At 44.6% G+C, this 18026-nt stretch overlaps 1 protein-coding gene across 1 annotated transcript in view; it reads left to right on the top strand.

Annotated features, from left to right (window-relative positions):
* Nucleotides 1-991: 991 nt before the first annotated feature.
* The window catches only part of KCTD1 (potassium channel tetramerization domain containing 1), a 105949-nt gene continuing 88914 nt past the window's right edge, over nucleotides 992-18026 (top strand). The window contains exon 1 of the mRNA XM_075023182.1: nucleotides 992-1079. Coding sequence (XP_074879283.1) covers nucleotides 1071-1079 — 9 coding nt within the window. The 5' untranslated portion in view covers nucleotides 992-1070. The remainder of the gene's footprint in view (nucleotides 1080-18026) is intronic.

The raw sequence follows: 18026 nt of genomic DNA, 5'->3' as shown, positions 1-18026 counted from the left end.
GTTAGTAGCATTTGCAAGCAATGTCACATGAACCTACGCGGTAAATTCCTGGATTTGCTTACATGGATTTGTTTTCTTTTAATTTTGCTGCTTTAAAAAAAAATAAAAAAAATAAAAAATGCAGTGCAACTCCTTCAATCTTTCTGCAATTCTGCATGGTTGAACATTTGAAATGAGTTTGTGTATCACCCCCAGGCATTGATTCAGACTTGATTGGGGCAAAGCAGTCTCCATGTGCTTATTTTTATACACGTCATTTGGGAAGTTATATAGCCAAGGGAACAGAAAATGTGTTGCTCTACTGCCAAATTATCACATATCCCTCGATCAAAACGGGAGGTGATCCTAATCAACAAGTTGTGCGACCTTAGTGCAATGGCAATGTCAGGTCAACTCAGGAAAGTGAAGAGACAGATCTAAATACAAATAAAAAGAGAGAGAGAGACAGAAAGAAAGAAAGAAACAACCAACAATCCTTATAATTATCATCATCTGCTGCTTTTCCCTCTTCTGGCAAAGAAACACTCCATCCATTTGCAGAAATCGCCCGCGGAAACGTTACATCAAAACTAATCACAACGATTAAAATCAGCTTTTCTGTGCAAGAGGAGAGTAAAAAGCAAGTTGGAGGCTGGAATGAGACTGTTTTTTCCACCAAAAAAATCCAAAAAAAAAAATACACGCTATATATATCTATCTATCTATATGCACGTTTCGAAGGAGATCAATTTTATGCCCGTGTGATCAGTTAATTTAATTTAACTTTTATTTCGGAGATTGATTCAGACTGGAGGTAGAGACATGAGCTAATTGTATCCTGATCCTTGCCTTGAGGGGTTTCAAAGCCCTGGAGCAACTATTCTCTGTATTTTGCTCTGTCTACCTTAGCCAAGCTATTGCATTTCTCTCTGGTGTAGCGAGGAGAGCAGACCGCTGCCGGGAGAGAGAAATATCGGAAGTGTGAGTTGGGGGGGGGGGGAAAGGGGAGAAAGAGGGAAAAAAAAAAAAAAAAAGGAGGGGGAGAAAAAAAAAAAACGAAAAAAAAAACCAGGGACACTTTTGCGGCTCCGATGTTCCAGGTAAGGGCTGCTCGGGATTGTTGTTGTTTGCAGCGGAGGGTGCGGAGGGACTCGGGCGCCGCTCGCTTCCACGCATGTGCCGGGCGCTCGCACCCCGCGCGGGGACGCGGCGCGGCCGCCTCGCCCGCCGCGCTCCCCCGCGCAACCCGCGCCCCCGCGCAGCGCCGCGGGGAGGCGGGGAGGGAGGGACGGGGACGGGGGGAAGCGGCGCGGCGGGCGGGGGGGGGGGGGCTCCTCCTTTCCCCACCGCCTCTCCAAGGGGGGGGAGACTGAGGGGGTGGTGTGCGCGGGGGGAGGGGGGATTTATTTGATTTGAATTTGTGTATTTTCGCGCGGGGGGTGCGCGGCTGGCATTGTTCTCCGCCGGGCTGCAGGAGGGGGCCGCCATTGTGTGTGTGTGAGAGAGCGAGCGAGCGAGCGGGAGGCACCTTCCCCCCACACCGCCGTCCCTCCGCGGCGAGCCCCCCGCGGCGCCCCCCGCGGCGCCCTTTGTTGCCGGGGCGGCGAAGGGAACGGCGGCCCCCCGGCCCCTTCCCCCACACGGCCGGCGGGGCGAGGCGGCGGGGCCGCGGGGCAGCGGCCGCCCTTCCTCCGCGCCGCCTGTCTGCCCGCCGGCCCGCCGCGGCCGCGGGGGCTGAGGCGCCGCCGCCGTTGCCGCCAGCCGCGCGCGGCCGCGGGGGCTGAGGTGACTGAGGCGCCGCCACCGTTGGCGGCGGGACGGCGGTTGCCCCCCCCTTCCGCCCCTCGGGGACCGGCCGCGCTGCCCCGTCCCCCGGTGTCCGCCGCCGTCCCGGAAGACGGGGAGCCGCGTCCGCCGTTTCAAAAGCCAAAAGAAAAAAAAGCCGCCGTCCGCCGCCTGTTTCCGATCGGCGAGATACAAGTTTATTCGAGCGTGCCCTGCGGGCACCGAGCGTCCTCGGATCGCTCGGGCAAATTAAACGGGGGCGAAACGCTTCTCCCTTCCTTCTCGGCGGCGGGGGCTGCCGAGAGACCTCCGGCTCCTCCCGGCGGACGGCGGGGGAGGGAAGGGGCCGAGCCCCCTCGCCGCACCTCCGGCATGGCTCGGTGTGCGGGCGGGGGGACGGCACGGCACGGCACCCGCCGGGCGCGGGGGCTTTGGGGCTGGTGGCTGGAGCGATTACTGTTGTTGTCTGTCAGGAGCGCGGTGGAAAGGCTGCGCCTCCAGCCCAACTTTCCGTCTTCATCTTCCCCCTCCCCGAGCGCCGCGGGGGGGGCTTGGCGCGGGCCGGGCGGCGGCGGGGGCCGGGGGCCGCGCGCTGCCGGCGGGCGCAGCGGGGAAACTCCGGGCGGGTCCGAGGAAGTTGGCGCCGCGCGCGCGGGGGCGCGCGCGCCGAGTCCGGGAAATAAAAAAAAAAAAAAAAAAAGCGGCAATTTAAGGGGTGGCGGTGGGGTTCGGCAGCGCCCGCGGGAGGATGCTCGCCCCGCCGGTCGCAGGCACTTGGCGAAACTTCCCCTCGCCTATTCGAAAGGACTGCGGTGGTTCTGGTGTATTAATTACGCCCGAAGCACCACACACAATGTTCTAGCACACGCTAGAGGTCCCTCTCAGAGCTGTCAGACGTTCCGGTGTTTTCAGGTTGGGTGGTTCTGTATTTATCCCCCCCCGTTTCACTGTTTGAACAACATTGACTATTGCTGCAAACATCGGCGCAGCGTACATTATTCAAATAAGGGTGAAGAAGGATTTGAGGCGTTTCTGTTTGTGCCCTTGTTTGCTTGGGCATCAGTGGGGCAGTTAATACACACGTTCCTCTGGGCTCTAAAAAAACGAACGTAAACGGGATTAATTTCATGCAGTGATTTACGAGTTTTGTTTGAAATATCCTCGCAGTTTGTTGCTGTTGGGGCCAAGTTCCAAATTCCGTGCTCGCTTTTCTCGTGCGAATCCTGCCACGGAAGTAAAGAGCGTAAAACTTGAATAAGGATTGCAGGCCATGGCTCACAGTTTCTAAGAGAGAAATATGCAAGCAAGCAAAAAGCTGAGTATCATCATCATAAAGACTCAATAAAGGTGATGGAGAAAATTATTGATCCCCAGCAATTTTCATATCCAGACCATGTTAGGGAACTAACTAGTCCCCCCAGTCTTCATGTATTACAAGCAGTATTATCACCATTTTACGGATGGAGAAACTGAGAAATAAAAAGAAGGTCACTGACTTGCCTAAAGCCATATAGCAGATAAAAGATAGATCTGGAATCAGCTAGGACAGATTTAGATCTCTTGCTGATTTGCACTGCTGTAACCATTGATTTCGGTGGAATTCTTCTGGATTTAAGTCAGATTTGGACCTTAGGTGTTGCTCTGTCCCTTAGAAATGCTGCCTTCAACTAAATTCCATTTTGAACATGACTGAATTAGATGCAAGATTTGGGGGGGGGAATATTTGGTGTACATCTAATTTTTAAAAGACAAATTACTGTGAAACTTCAGGACTATGTTGGCTTTTGATTATTTTTTTTTTTCCATTTCAATTTCATCCGTCACATCAGCGTAGTTCCCTAGTTGGTTTTTGGTATTGTCTTTTTTTAATGAAAAATTTCCTCATGTCTAGTGCAGCTTTTGTTACTGGTTTCTGAGAAGTGCTTCTTACTGAATGTCTCTGAATGAAGCCTTCAGTTTTAGGTCGGAACAACCTGAGAACAAATGATTTTGCATGAGGAAGACTTCCATTCGTTGTGGATCTCACTCAGGCAGAAATGAAAAATTGCATGACTATCATATACAAAAAAAAGCCAGCCTTTCCCCTCCATAGAGGAAAGGCTGCATGTAAGACTTGCTCACATAGGCTCTTTATTGGATTATTAAGTTTATGTATGGAGAAAATGCGATGTGAAAGGAAATACTCACTGATCATAACAAATGTGAGTACATTATTCAAAGTGGGGTCTCTCACAATTAACAAAATATCAAATCTGCCAGTCACAGTCAGACAGCATTTCACATGAGCCCAGCTGGGAAGGAATGATAATTTCTGCTTTCTGTATTCCAACTACTTTAGAAACATTTTCAGGATATCATAAAACAGACACAGATGCACAGATTGTGATTATGGTGCTTTACTGTTCATTTATTAATGTGTGCTGATATATACAAACTGCCACCACTAAAGCATAATGTAAAGTTCCTGCTTTTGTGTAAGTAGTCATCCGCTGGATTTAGTAAGATGAAGATACTTCAGGGTGCTGATAGTCCCTCAGTGGTGTCAACACCCCTTGCAGTGACAGTCTGACCCCACATCTTAATGGGTGGGGAAGCAGACATAGAACATGGGTGTAATTAAGACTATTCCCCCCCTTCCCCAATTTGAACTTGCATGTCTGAAATAGAAAGCATTTAGGTGGGAATTAGCCCCACAGAGTGTACATGGCTTGTTTAAGACCATGTACTGACTCCCTGGCTGAGCCGAGTTTTAAATGCCAGAGCTTTAGCCTCTTTTTTCATGATCTGTGCAACAAACTACTGTGCCTCACTTGCAATATGTGTTCAACTCTTCTCTGGTACCAGAGGAAAAATAATGTCGATCAGAAGCAAATTTTAGCAGAGATGCCTGCTGTTACTTATTTTGGATCCTTTTACACTGCTGCAGCAGAGCCAAGTTGGATCTCCTTCCAGGAAACAAATTTAGTTAGTTGTTGTTTTTTTCTGACAGAAACATAATTCTTACTTTAAATGGAATCTTTTCTGTTGGTCTGCATTGCACTTATGTTTTCTTTTTCAGCCTGGGTAAAATTCATCTCTGGTTTAGTGCCATTGACTTCTGTGTTGTTTCACAAAGAATTAATTTGCCTTTCTGTGTTAAAATACAGATTTCTGTTGTCCTACTTTCCACTGAATACAATTTCATCTTTTTCAGTTTGAAGGAGAAGAATATAAAATGTGCATCTTCATTTTTATTTTGTCCACCTTTAGTATTTGTGCAGGCAAAGGTATCTCTTCTTCACTACCTCTCTGGTAAATTAAGTTGAATATATATATACATTTAGAGAATGTCTGTAGGTGGGAGGAGGGAGTAACTACTATCTTCCTAGCTGATAACACCTTCAAAAAATATCTTAATGTATGGGAAAGCCATTAGCACATTCCATATTGATGATGTAAGTTGTAGCTTTAATGATCTTGGGTTCTCTAATGTGTATTTAATCATGCTTTTGATCCAGAAATCAAATAAACAACATCCCATATCCAACTGAACCAAAGTTGATGCAGTTGCATGTTCAGTTGTTGTAAGCCCATGTTTATGAAATGAATGGCTCACCTGATAACCTTTTCCTGATAGCTCTTCATCTGGCTGGCTAAGCCCACTGGCAATGGAAGTTACCGGTTTGATGTGGTTGGCAGGTTAGCGCAAATGCGGCTTTGCAGGTGGTTTGTATGTAGCCAAAGTCTACGGGTGAGGGATACGAACCTTAGAAGTGCTTGTTGGGGCAAAGGACAACTCATTCTGACAAATTATTTAGTGGCTTTTACTCAACTGGTTTTCCTTGCCCAGCACACTCATGAATAAGGAACAGCCTTTAAAAAAAAAACAAAAAGTAACACTGCACAGCAGGGTTGCCCCGAGATGATAGGGAAATGAGTTCTGTCTCACCCAGGTTAATGGCTCGCTCTGCTTCCGCTTCTCAAACGAGACCTTTACAGTTGTGGTCGTTCCCCCTCAGCCAGCATTTATGACTCAGTTCTGCCTCAAGCCTCAGGTTCAGTATAGGCATCTATGGGGTTTCCTTTATTTTCACTGGTGTAATTCAGGATGATTTGCAGGGTGGCCAACATGCGGGACTGTAACCGGTAGTACGTAGGCTCAGGCGTGTGCACCCCACTCCTGACTCCGTGATTGTGGTTGCCTCTATCAAACAGGCAGCTGGCGTGGGGACAAAACTGTCTCCTACTGCTGTAGTAGGTTTTGCCAGACCTCCCCTGTCATAGCTTTTAGTTCTCACGGAAGAACTGTGAAGCCACATTTGGTCAGGCAGAAATGGTGGGAGGTTGTCTCAGGAAAAGTATTTCCAGCAGACATGAGGAAGTGTTAGTACTTCTCTGTAAGGCACAGGTGAAACTTAATCCAGAGCACAGTCTGCAGCTCTGAGTATCCATCTTTGAGAAAGGTGAACTTAAGGTGGAACCGTGACTAGAAGGATGATCGAGGAATGGAGTGTTTGTCCTGTGAAAGGAGATTAGAAGAGGCTTGAATGTCCATGTTAGCAAAATGTAGTCTGGAAAGAGAGATGACTATTCCCTATAAATACATACAGGTAGTAAATCCCAGAGAAAAGAGAAGTAACTGTTCAAGATAAAGGACAATAAATGTGGACATAAACTGGCCCTGTTTGGGCAATAGTTTCCAAGAACAATTTCTGATACAAGATCCAGAAGATTCAGCATTGAAAGTGAGACCTTGAATTTGGCAATACTCTGCTTTGGGTATGTCTTTAAAACCTGGGCTGCTTGGAGAATATTTACAAAAAAAGCACTGCCAACCCTTTGCCTCAGTGACCTTACCTGCACAGTCCCGATAGGCTACCATTGACTAAGTTTTTTCATCAACATTTCTGTCAGTGAAGAAGTGGTTTAGTTTTTTAAAAAAGAAAAAATACATTTTAGTATATATTTTTAAAAATCTGTCAAAAAGCAATTTGAGAATCTTTTACAAAACTGAAACCAGACCTGAAAACCACTATTTTGAATTTTCATTAAATAGAAATTTGAAAAAGACCACCTGACAGAAAAATAAAAAAAATAACCTCAATTTTTCACAGAAAAAAAATCCTCCGTCAATGTCTGTTTTTATGATCAGTGAAAATTTTGCGTAAGTGTTTGTCAGTGGGAGGAATTGCCGATTTGCCCTTTAGATAGGATTCATAATTTCTTCTCAGTTCCAGCTGCAAAACTATTTCTGTTCCTATAGTTCTTCATTTTTTTCCAAGTTAGACCTTTAATGCTTACTGTTTTCCTCTGATTTATTTACTGGCATTCACTTTATTTTCATCATACTCTATAACAAGGAGAGGAGAGATTTAACAAAGAAAAAAGAACAAAGAGCCCTTTTCTCTTTTGCCCACCTTCTACAAACATAAACTTAAAAAACACCCTCTTCATCATCCAATCACCTGGCAAACTGTCTGTGTGCTAGTTTACTTGTACACCCAGCTTATAAATCCTGGTGAGGAAGGACCATCTCTCCTGCTGCAGCAGAGCATTGCAGGTATTCAACAAGTAATTAATAATAGCTCCTGCTATCCGTGTTGCCAGAGGAGCAGGGGGAAGAGAGTGGCAGGCATTGAGAACATACAAATAACTGTTGGAAACCGAAGTATCCAGGAGCTGCTAAAGTAGCTCAAAGTTAAGGCAAAGTGCTCATATGAAATAAGAGCTTTATTTCCCTGTGTGAACCGAACTTGGCAGAGGCATTAGATGGAAGAGGTGCTGTGCGTATCGCATCTTACAAAGGGAGTACAAGCCCGTCAGCATGATCACGCAGCCATCAGGGGAGGGAGGTAGGAGTGCCACGGTCGCCCAGACCCAGGGGAAGGAATGAAATGGGGGTCTCTTAACAAAAATACCGATGCCGATCTTCCCAGGGTGTACTGTACTGCTTTCTAAATAAGTCAAGACTCACCTAGAGGTTTAGTTCAGATGTCCTAAGAGAGATTGATGGTCCATCCATTCAGCACCGGGGACCAGTGCTGAATAATTCAGAGGATCATTATCATTTCTGTAACTTGTGTACCCATTATACCAAACATTTTTCTAAACACTGAAGAGAGATAATCCATGTACTAAGGACCACTCACACAAGGTAAACAGACCTTCCTAGCTTGCCAGGCAAATTTGGCACCATTTATCTATAGCAGCCTGTTTCGCTGGGAGTGGTATGGCTGGAAAGGGGTTAGACGGGCTTGCCATCTGTATTGGAGGGGGCCTTATGGGTGATATCAAGGCAGCTGTACCAGCTGGTGGCTGTAGGTGAAGGCATGAAGACCATTATAGGAGAAAATGAGAAAAGGGCAGGCTAGATCGACAGAGGACAATTAACACCCTGATTATCAAAGGGAGCTCAGGGGAGCTGAGGAAGAGGGAAAGGGAGAGAAAGAAGCAGTGGAGTTTGGAGGTGGCTGCAGATGTGAGCTGAGTGAAAAAGAACGAGACAGTGCAACCTTCCATATCCTCCAGCTTTTCCTTACAGTGGCCTCTGTGGTACAAAGACAGCTTGGGATTCCTGGAGGCAAAATGAGGACATGATTTTTACTATTAGCAGAAAACTGAATTTCTAAGGCCGTTGATGGCGTTCTGAGGAAGAGGCTTCCTGAGAAATGTGTAGGCAGGAGTGTTCCTGTTTTGGGGACATATCAGAAAGCAGCTGCAGTTTTTGTTGGGCCTTCTGTACTCGGGCAGGTGAGACTCAATCAGGAATAAAAAAAGTTAGCTCTTTCTCAGGGAAAGAGGTAGTTCCTTCAGGGGAAAACCGTAGCTTTGAAGAAGTATTTTCCTTGGCTCAAAAATCTGTATTTATTACTGGCTACATACAATCTTTCCTTTTTTCTTTAATCTTCTTGAACTATTTACATCAATGTCCTGCAACTGAGAGTTCCACGGGTTGCATAGAGATAAGCTGAAGAGTGATATCCTTATCCATTTATAAGCTAATGCCTTTTTAAATTCATTAGGTGCCCTCTTGTTTTATGAAGGGCATCTGATTTCTCCTTCACACCATTCATTATTTTACGTACCTCAATTCTATCATCTTTTACTGTTTTCCTTTCTAAATGAAATAGTTCTGGTCTTAATCTTTTTGTTTAGAAATACCCCCACATGTCTCTAATCATTTTTGTTGCCTCTGGCTATCTAGTGTAGTTATCTAGCACTCCCATCATTGCGTCTCACTGGATCTTTTAAAGCTAGTTCCAAAGTCATCAGCGTGAAAGAGACTGAAGGATGGTCTTGTGGTTAAAGTACATCACCGAGAGTCCAAAGTTCTGCTTCCAGATCTCCTGCCCTATGACCTTGGGCTAATCACTCAGCTGCAGAGATCCACAGTTTCCCTTTTAGTCCCAGGAAACAGTATGGGGAAATTCCAAGCAAAATATGTTAAGTGTTTTTCCACGCCTGGATGGAAATTATTATAGAAGCACAGCCATATTAAATGTAGTAGTTTCGATTGTTTCTCCACAAGGCAGCTGCATGTGTGTTGAAATTTTTAACTTCTCCCTAACTGTTTGATTGTATGGCGCTTGACTGTTTTCTATTTGTTACACTCCTCTGATATTGGGTTCCAAACAAATTCAATTAAGTCATTTCTCTTTGTTATTTTATGGTGAACTTCATATGGAAAGTATGAATTACAAATGATTTGGGCCAAACAGACACATGGATTTCATGCGTCCTTGGGGACTTGGAAAGCCAGTGCAGTCCTGCTGAAAGTGAAAAACAGAATCAAATTCCAACCTTTTACATGTAGGACATGGCCCATTCCTGGGAGGCGCTGGGTACCCCTCACTCCCACTCATACTTCCCACATGTGGGATCAAGACTAAGGTATTGCTGGCTTGTCTCCAGTCTAAACAAACTAATTATCCACAACCTGTCAAGACTCTACCAAGGAACGTTAAGACTCACCCATCTGGTTCCCTCCTCTGACGTTTTCAGCTAGGCCTGGCTGTTACATATTTCTAGCACCTCTATCACTCTGCAAAAGCCCGCTTCAGGTCTGGGGCACCTCACTGCCTTGGTGTGTCATTCAGTGCCTCGTCGTTTCTGGCACACAGGAGCCTGCAACACTGCAGCTGGGTGTGCGCTGCTCTCACGACCCCACGCTCCAAGGGATCTCACAAGCAAATGCGTTCCTGAATGTCATCGCTTGCTGCAAAACGGTCATGGCTCAAGCACTGGGGTGGGAGATCTTTGAGGTGTCTGAACTGTAAAACCTACTTTTTTTAAAACATCTTGTGCCACAAAAGGTGCTAAGAGAATACACTTCTTTGACAGGATGCTACTCCAGTATAATAACAAAAGCAAGCTGCTTAGATATTTGTAGCATAAAACTAAGGATAACTAAATTGTGGTTTAAACTGCATTTTTTTGTCTGCTTGTTATCCTCTTAGCCCTGTACCTCCTTTTTTAGCTTTGATGCCCTTCTTTCCTTTTGTAAGCAGATAGTCAGCTGCTGCTCCCATGAATACCCCAGACAGCACTGCCTGCTCCTTTTGCTGGCTGGCTCAAGCCTCTGAGCACATTCCCACGCAAGCCCTGGGAAGTTTGGTGCTCTCCTGCTCTCTTTGAAAAGGGGTCAATCCTACAAGACTCTCTTGATAACCCAATCATGTCAATAGGCCTGTTTGTGTGATTAAGGGTAACACATAAGGATGCTCAGGGGTTTGGTACATCAAGAATCTTTGCAGCTTTAAAAGAGGAAAAGGGTGGTTTGGCCTTTGGTGGGGCTTGGAGGGTTTTGTTTCCCTTATGCCTTAGAGCTGGCATTTTGTCAGAGCCTTCTGCTCACTAGCATTCCCATGACACATGAACATGCTCAAAGAAAAATTTCCTGTGAGAAATCAGTGGACTTCATTAAATTTTCAAAGTATAGAGCTGTGATCCTCTTTGCCCCTCTCCATGGGCAGCTGGCCTTGCCAGATTCTGATTGCTTATGTGAACATTTGCTAAATCTCACTGTGGACTACATTTGCTCTTTCACCCAAGCAGTTATCACACACATTTCCTTAACACTTTAAAATTATGCCTGCCAAACATTTTCTGATGTAAAGTTAAAAGTCATCTATTACTGAAGTGATTTTTCAGCCCTCGTGGGCATGTTTTTCTTTCTTTTTTTTTTTTTTTTCGTTGTGTAGTTCAGATAGTTTCAAGCTCTTTTAAACAGGCTGCCAAGGGTCAGTTTCAAAATATTTTTTTTTTTTTAAATTTTCTGTGCCCTAAAAATATGTTGGTGCTATTATTCTCTTTTATATCTCTCCTTTTAAAGCCAAAGTCAAGTGAATGTAACGTTGCCTTACTGCCAAGGCCACAGAGAACTTAATGTAAAACTGGAAGTTCCTTCTTTCTTTCCCATGCAGGTCTCAGTCCTGCACTTACATCAGGAAGGACGCTTTTCCCATTGATTCCAGTTAGCCACAGCCAGATAGGCCCCATACCACTGTGCCGAACTCAGTGACACTCTTTCTGAAGTGACCTCCACTGGGTGCGGTGGCACTTACGCCTGCTGTGCTCCCGAGATGTCCAAACCATGTCCAAACCAGGGATGTGGCTTGAAGGACGCTCAGCTCCCACCCGGCTGCCACGCTGGCTTGCAGGGAAGGGAAGCAGGTTCTTGCCCAGAGCAGAGCTGGGATGGGACTGGATCAGGCATCCAGATTAGGAACACTCCCAGGTCCCCCGCTCTAAGTTGGACCTGTGTGGATTTAGTTGCAGCTTTGCAGTCCAGTGATTTGGTGTTGTTTATGGCCAGCCTCTATATGCAAACCATTTGTTCGTATTCAGAGCCTTGCCTGACCCTTTCCTCATTTTTCCCCCTTTTTACCTGCTGTACGGATCATAATCCCGCTTTCAATGTGTGAGCAGAAGGCAAGATGTCACTTCTTTCCTCCCTGATCCTCTCGTTTCCCCCCTTCTCAGTGCTCTTGGCATTTTCCTTTAAATGCCTCTTTTCTTCCTCTAGGTTCCAGAGCTGTGAGTGGTTTTTGAAACTGATTAAAACAGCTTGTCCTACCATGGCAGGGAGATGCTAAAACAAAGCATGTGTGTCTCTTGGTTTTAAACCAGTATTTTCTTAACTCTTTTCCCAGTTTCTTGTTTAGCAAACATGGTTAAACAGGATCATGGTGTAAAAAAAGCCAAGCAACTCCTCCCTTCCTGGAGAGCGCCAGCCTGATAACACATCCAGCTTTTTTCCAAAACCCTGCTAGTGCCCTTGAACTCACTGAAGCATGCTCCGGCATCAAATGGTCTGACCAATCTGAATTTGTCATTTCCCTTCGAAGTGCCTTGGCAGGACCTTTATTTGAAGTTGCATTTGCTGCTTGTTTGTCTCAGAACTGTATTTCATGTAGTATCTAGAAGTGTAGAGACTTGGGTCTGTGCCAGTCTTAAATAAAGAAGCTGATGCAAATATCCCCCACCACAGTAAAACACAAGAAACGCAAAACATCATACAGAGCCTCCTAGGGTGGAGATAGAAATCTAATAGCTAGCTAACACTTAAACTGCACTGCAATTAAAATATAATCCTTTAAATTTCTTGGATTCGGAGGGAAGAGAGGGTTAGAAAGACGTACAGAGAAGGAAACAAGTCAGAAGAGAAGACATTACAATCCTTAGCCTCAACATGGAACTACTTAAGCATACCATAATTGCATCACAGAAGGTATGCATACCCCGAAACCAAAAAGGAAGCAGGAAGGCAAGAAAAAACAAACACAGTATGATGAACCAAACAGGTAACCTTCGGGAAAAGGAAATCTAGCCCTGGCTAACCCAAAAGAAAGGAACGTAAACTGGCAGGGAAAAATGAAAGATGGGAGACAGGAGGACTGAGAGGAAATTTCAAGTGCAAACAGACACATTTCTGCAAACAAATGAGAAATATAAACATCTGAAAGAGAATTAGTGGATTTTCTGGATCAAAGGGGCAATTAAAAATGACAAGGGTATTGCAGAGACTACGTTATATCCTCCCATCAGTCTTTACTGACTGGAAATACATTCACTCTCTACATATTTTATTTAATTACTAAAGATGGGGGCCTGTCAAACATCCAGGTATCAGAAGAGAAACTGCAGGATTGACATGCTAAAGTAACAAACCTCCCAGAGCAGATGGCATCAATCAAGGCTGATAGCTGTTAACAAAATCATGCAAGTTTCCCTTAAAAATAGACTATTCTGCTATACCAAGTCAATAGAACATGGCATGTATTTTACTTTAAAATCAAGATCATCTCAGCCACATGGAAAAGAAAGGTCGAAATGTAAGTTAGTGAGTTATAAAATCTGCACACAAGCTTAATGCTAAGCATGACTGATCCAGTAACAGAAAAGCATGCCTTTTTAACTTCCTAAAAAAACTTTGAAGTATCTCAATGAAGCCATGGATTATGCACAACCATTTAATATAAATTTTAGAGGACATTTCAGAAAGTCTTTGATAACTCTTCTCACAGATACCGCTAATAAAATCTAGCAGTCGTGAGGTGAGATGCAAAATTCTGCCCTAGCATCTGTTTTACAAAAGAAAGCAAGTGTTGCAGGAGCAAAGAGTGAAAGGTTAGCAAAGATGGCAGGAGAATACCCACAGATAGACCCTAGGGGTGATCTTTAAAACTTTGATTAATTATTAGAACAATAAGCTGGGACATTTGGAGGTAACAACATTGTAAAAATTGTCTGTCTCCTGGGTCACTCGGGGCGAGACAAGACTCTGAAAAACTTGGGGACCCAAATACAGTTATGTGAAGAGGAAGATGACATTCATTTTTCACTTTGATAACACAGACAGTGACAAATGTGAGAATAAATATGTTGAGTTCTCTGCCTGCGCCATCAGGTTATGAAAAACCTCTTAAAGCCTTACTGTACGCGTCACGCGAGAGCGGAGCAGCGGTGGAAGGGGCAGACCGTGGTGCCCGGTTCCTGAAGGCAGAGCTGCAGAGACTCCAGGCAGCACTGGGACCCAGGGGCAGTGAGGGGGGCTCCCGTCACACAGCCAGGCTCCTCACCCTGGGCTGGGGGGCTGCCCAGGACCAGGGGGGTACAAAGCCTGGCCTGCAAGGAGAGAGCCTCTGGCCTGAGTGAACTGGTCTGGTCACCCTCTTGTACGAAAGTTAAACACAGAGGGGACCCAGAATGCGCACAAACACAGAGACGTGGAGAGATGGAAAGTCACTGCCTGGCTGTGCGAGAGCTGGTTTGTTTAGGGAGAAAACTGAGGATAGGATAAAGGTAGGTGATATAAAGAATACAGTCGAGAAAAGAAATTATACGTTTCATTTTACTCTTTCATAATATTAGGAAAAGGTTGGTGTGGCAGTGTTAGTTTGTAACAAAGAAACTGGTGTTATTCCTGGAAGACTCAGCTTTTCTAAATTCCTGCCCAGAACTGGTTGCAGCATCACTCCTGCCTATTTCTGTGTGTTTCCCTACCTTTGCAAACTGAAACAGCCAGGGCAATGTTCTCACAAAGATCAGAAATACAATAAAACATAAAGCCAGCAAGTCTAAAGCTGATAAGAGGAATTATATTTTGATACCAAATGGAAACCCTCTGATGCAGGACATAACTGACAGAAAATACTATTTTGCCCAGCATAGGCTGGCACAGCGAGATTCACCCAGGCTGGTCCTTGGGAGAGAGACAGGAGAGAAGGCTGTGTGAAGACTGGACTTAGTGCCCTACAACAAAGCTATGATCCATTTTTAAGGAGAACTGTACTCATCCCTTCGTACTTTTTGTCCCTAAAAATGACTAAATTTTGTAACTCAAAGGTTCTTTTCACTGTTCTTGTGTATTTGCCTTCCCTTACTCCTGCAGTGGCCATGTTCTGTTGCAAAATTACTAGTGAAAAATGTTCAGTTCAGTACAGGTTATATGAAATTTTGTCAGTCCTGGGGTGGGCAAGAAAGAAATGGAGAGATGAATAGGGAGAAATTCTAGTTTATGGAAATGAATAGGACATGATTAAAGCAGAGAATAAGCTCCTTTCATCTCACAGCAAATACAGTATTTGTGGGATGTCAGGATTATGAGTTTCTGGTGAATGACTAGAGTTCAAAATACTCCTATTTGTAATTTTGCAGCTAGTGGCACTTCAGGGTCCGAGAGTCACCAGAGGAAATTGCAGAGAGGGAAATAATTTAGAGAAGAAACTAAAAGTTTACTATGACACAAATCACAGTGGAGAAATGGAAGATGAATTTTGTTCCAACATACAGTACGTGCTTTAGTCTGGAAGCTAAGAAATAATAATACAAAACCTCTCAGCCTAACCTGATCTACAAATAAAATCAATTGAATTCCTCCACCTTTCACTGGCAGTAAAGAGTGACAGTATAGGTAAAATGTAGGTGACTTCAGGGTGATATTGCCAACGCTGATTTTTTTTTGTTATTTAGTTAAAAAAAAAAAGGAAGGTCACATTTTGTCCTTTTTAATCAGTGTCCCCAGTGGATGCTTCTGTTCTTGCTCTTGCAGAGTATTTTATAAGAAACTGCATTTGAAAGATCAGTATTTGACTTCTGTGTTTGTCTAACAGGACTGATAATCTTAGGTGCAAAGTCACTAACCTGCGAGAGTGCCGAGATGCCAGGCCTTACAGGGGCCACCAGAAAATAGGAAGCATTCCATATGTGATGAACCTCCCACAAACTCTTTTACAGAGACTCCTAGGGTAACACCTATTGCTATGTGTATGTGAGAAGGGAAAGGGAGGAAAGAGAACAGCCAGATCACAGTTTTCTCATCTGTTCTCAAGGGCAAATCATGTAATCTCCATAGGTGGGTGCGCATCTTTAAATATATTCTGAGTTTTAATGAATTTGGCATTCATGTCTGCCAGCCACAAAATAGCAATCTGCAAGCTGCTCCAAGCATCCCTCTCTGTGCCAGGGTTTCTGTGGAGGTGGTCAGAACCTCACACGATTAGACACACTGGACAAAACCTGCTATATTTAGCTATGCGTAGGGAGTTCCCCTGCTTCCTTGGTTATCTATTACATTTGCAAATAAATGTTCTGCTGAAGGCATTAATAAGTGCTATCAATAACTTCTTCAATATGTAAACTGATCACAGAGCAAGGTAAAACTGATTGCTAGATAGAAAGTGCAACTATGTCCCCATAGACTGGCAAGCAGAACAGCAGGAGTCACTGTCCTAAGGCAAAGAAATGAATACCAGGGTCTGTCCAGAAGTTAAAACCGAGCAGGTGGAGCATTCCCTAGTCACACATGGAGGAGGAAAGGGTTGCTTGGTACACCATGCATTTATGAAAGGTTATGGGTAGGTAGTTAAACAGATAGAAGTGCTTTTGTGCTCCAGAGTGAAATGAGAGAACCAAGTTCCCAAAAGACACAGATTTACCTGGAGAGGCAGCCACGGAAGTTGTGGACGTGGTTCCACTGTGCTCAGGAGAACCTCTCTTTTGCTATGAGCAGATGACACCAAAGGTTAATTTAAAACGATGTTTATTTGACTAGAGTAACCACAAAGCAAGATAATGATAGTAATGATAATGGTCACCTCTTCCATTGCAGTTTTTATCAGCAGATTTCAAAGTTTATAACAAAAGAGGTGTTTAGCTTTGGATGCATTTTAGAGGGAAACTGCTGCACAGAAGATGGAGTGACCTATCCAAATTCAGCCAGGAGGCATTTGGCTGAGTCAGGAATAGAAACCAGAGTGCCAGCCCAATGGGGAAGGCTTCCTGAACATGGAACCAAGGAGAAATGGGAACAAAGTCTCCACATTTCAGCAGTGAGAAGCACCAGCTGCCTTATTCACCATTTCTTTAGAATATTAGTACACACATGGTTTTTTTTAAAGATGAGTATTTAATTAATTACTGAGTTGGCTCTGCAGTTCCTCTACAGGATGAAAACAAACACTTAAACAAGCCTCTCCTGCCAACCCCACCCAACACCTACTCAGTTACAACAGATGGATGAGTGCCACAGACCAGATGTCAAAATGATACCAAATTTGACACTACACAAGAAACTGTAGCACACTGCAGAGAAGAACCGCTCCCACGGTAACATTATTTAAATGCCAGATTGCACTGATCCCTGTTAGAAGTGATGTGCACGGAACCCAGACAGCAGAGCCTGTAGTTGCTGCCACAACCTCCTGAAACCTTTCCATCTCTCTTAATAGTCTTGCCTAAATTTTGCCGTCTTCAAAGGGTGGGAAGCTTTGCTGAAAATGGATATAGAAATACCTGGCTGGAGTCCAAGAGGCATGGGATGACTGTCTTCTCTCCTTGGAGCAGCTTTGATTACACCTGCTTTTGTAGCGCCTAGTAAATACGGCCACTCAAGGTGCTCCTTGCTGCCCTTGGACACTGGCCTGGAAGGGCAGGTGATCTCTCTTCTGAGAGATTGTCTGTTCCTGAAAGATGAAGAGATTCAGATGTAGTGTAGACAGGGACATATGTATGTGAGGAAGGTATAAAGCTTTGACATTTACATATGTGGCAGCTTCATTCAGATGGTTTATTGTATCAATTGCCTACTTTAGGACTGAAGCAGCGTACCCTTCTGAGCAAATCTGAAGACCTTGCAGGTTGGATGGACGGCCCAGAGTTACTGGGCTTTCCAAGGAGATTGGTCACCCTCTGTGTCTGTAACATGGCATGATGACCTGAGCCAGGTGAGCTCCCCTGGAGCTGTGGAGCATCTGTAGTTGGTACAGCAGAGTTCAGATGAAAGAGGTGCCTTTGCAAGCCTAGTCTGACTTCACCCAGAGCAACAAACTTTGGAAACAGAAACTTGTACAGTGGGATTGGTACACTCTTCCCAGAGAGTCCTACCATAGTCTCAGCAGCCCAGACAGGAAATGTGTACAAAGTAGTTGTGTGACAAGAAAAGTTCTGTTAAAACTGAAGCTTTTTGCTGGAATTTTTCAGTTTTGATGAAATCCTGATGGGGAAAGGTTTCTCAGTTAAACTGAATGTACAAACGACCTAGAAATGCCAAAAGTCTGCTGATTTGAGCAACTGCATAGGACAACCTGAACACCTGGAAGCTGTATGAGAGGTCCTCCCCTCAGAACTGAGTGGGTTTCTTTTCGTCCTAATGGGGATTTGAAACCTCAAAAATACCATTTCCCAAAGACGTACTTGTAACTGTCACACTGTGCCCATGCAGGAAGAAGTATTTTGCATATAGGAAAGGAAGTCCAAGGAGATCATGGCTAAAACTGTCTACT

Source organism: Buteo buteo, chromosome 3, assembly GCF_964188355.1.
Source record: "Buteo buteo chromosome 3, bButBut1.hap1.1, whole genome shotgun sequence".
Taxonomy (NCBI): domain Eukaryota; kingdom Metazoa; phylum Chordata; class Aves; order Accipitriformes; family Accipitridae; genus Buteo; species Buteo buteo.
The sequence above is the reverse complement of the archived record's forward strand: the minus strand, read 5'-3'. Positions and strand labels throughout refer to the sequence as shown.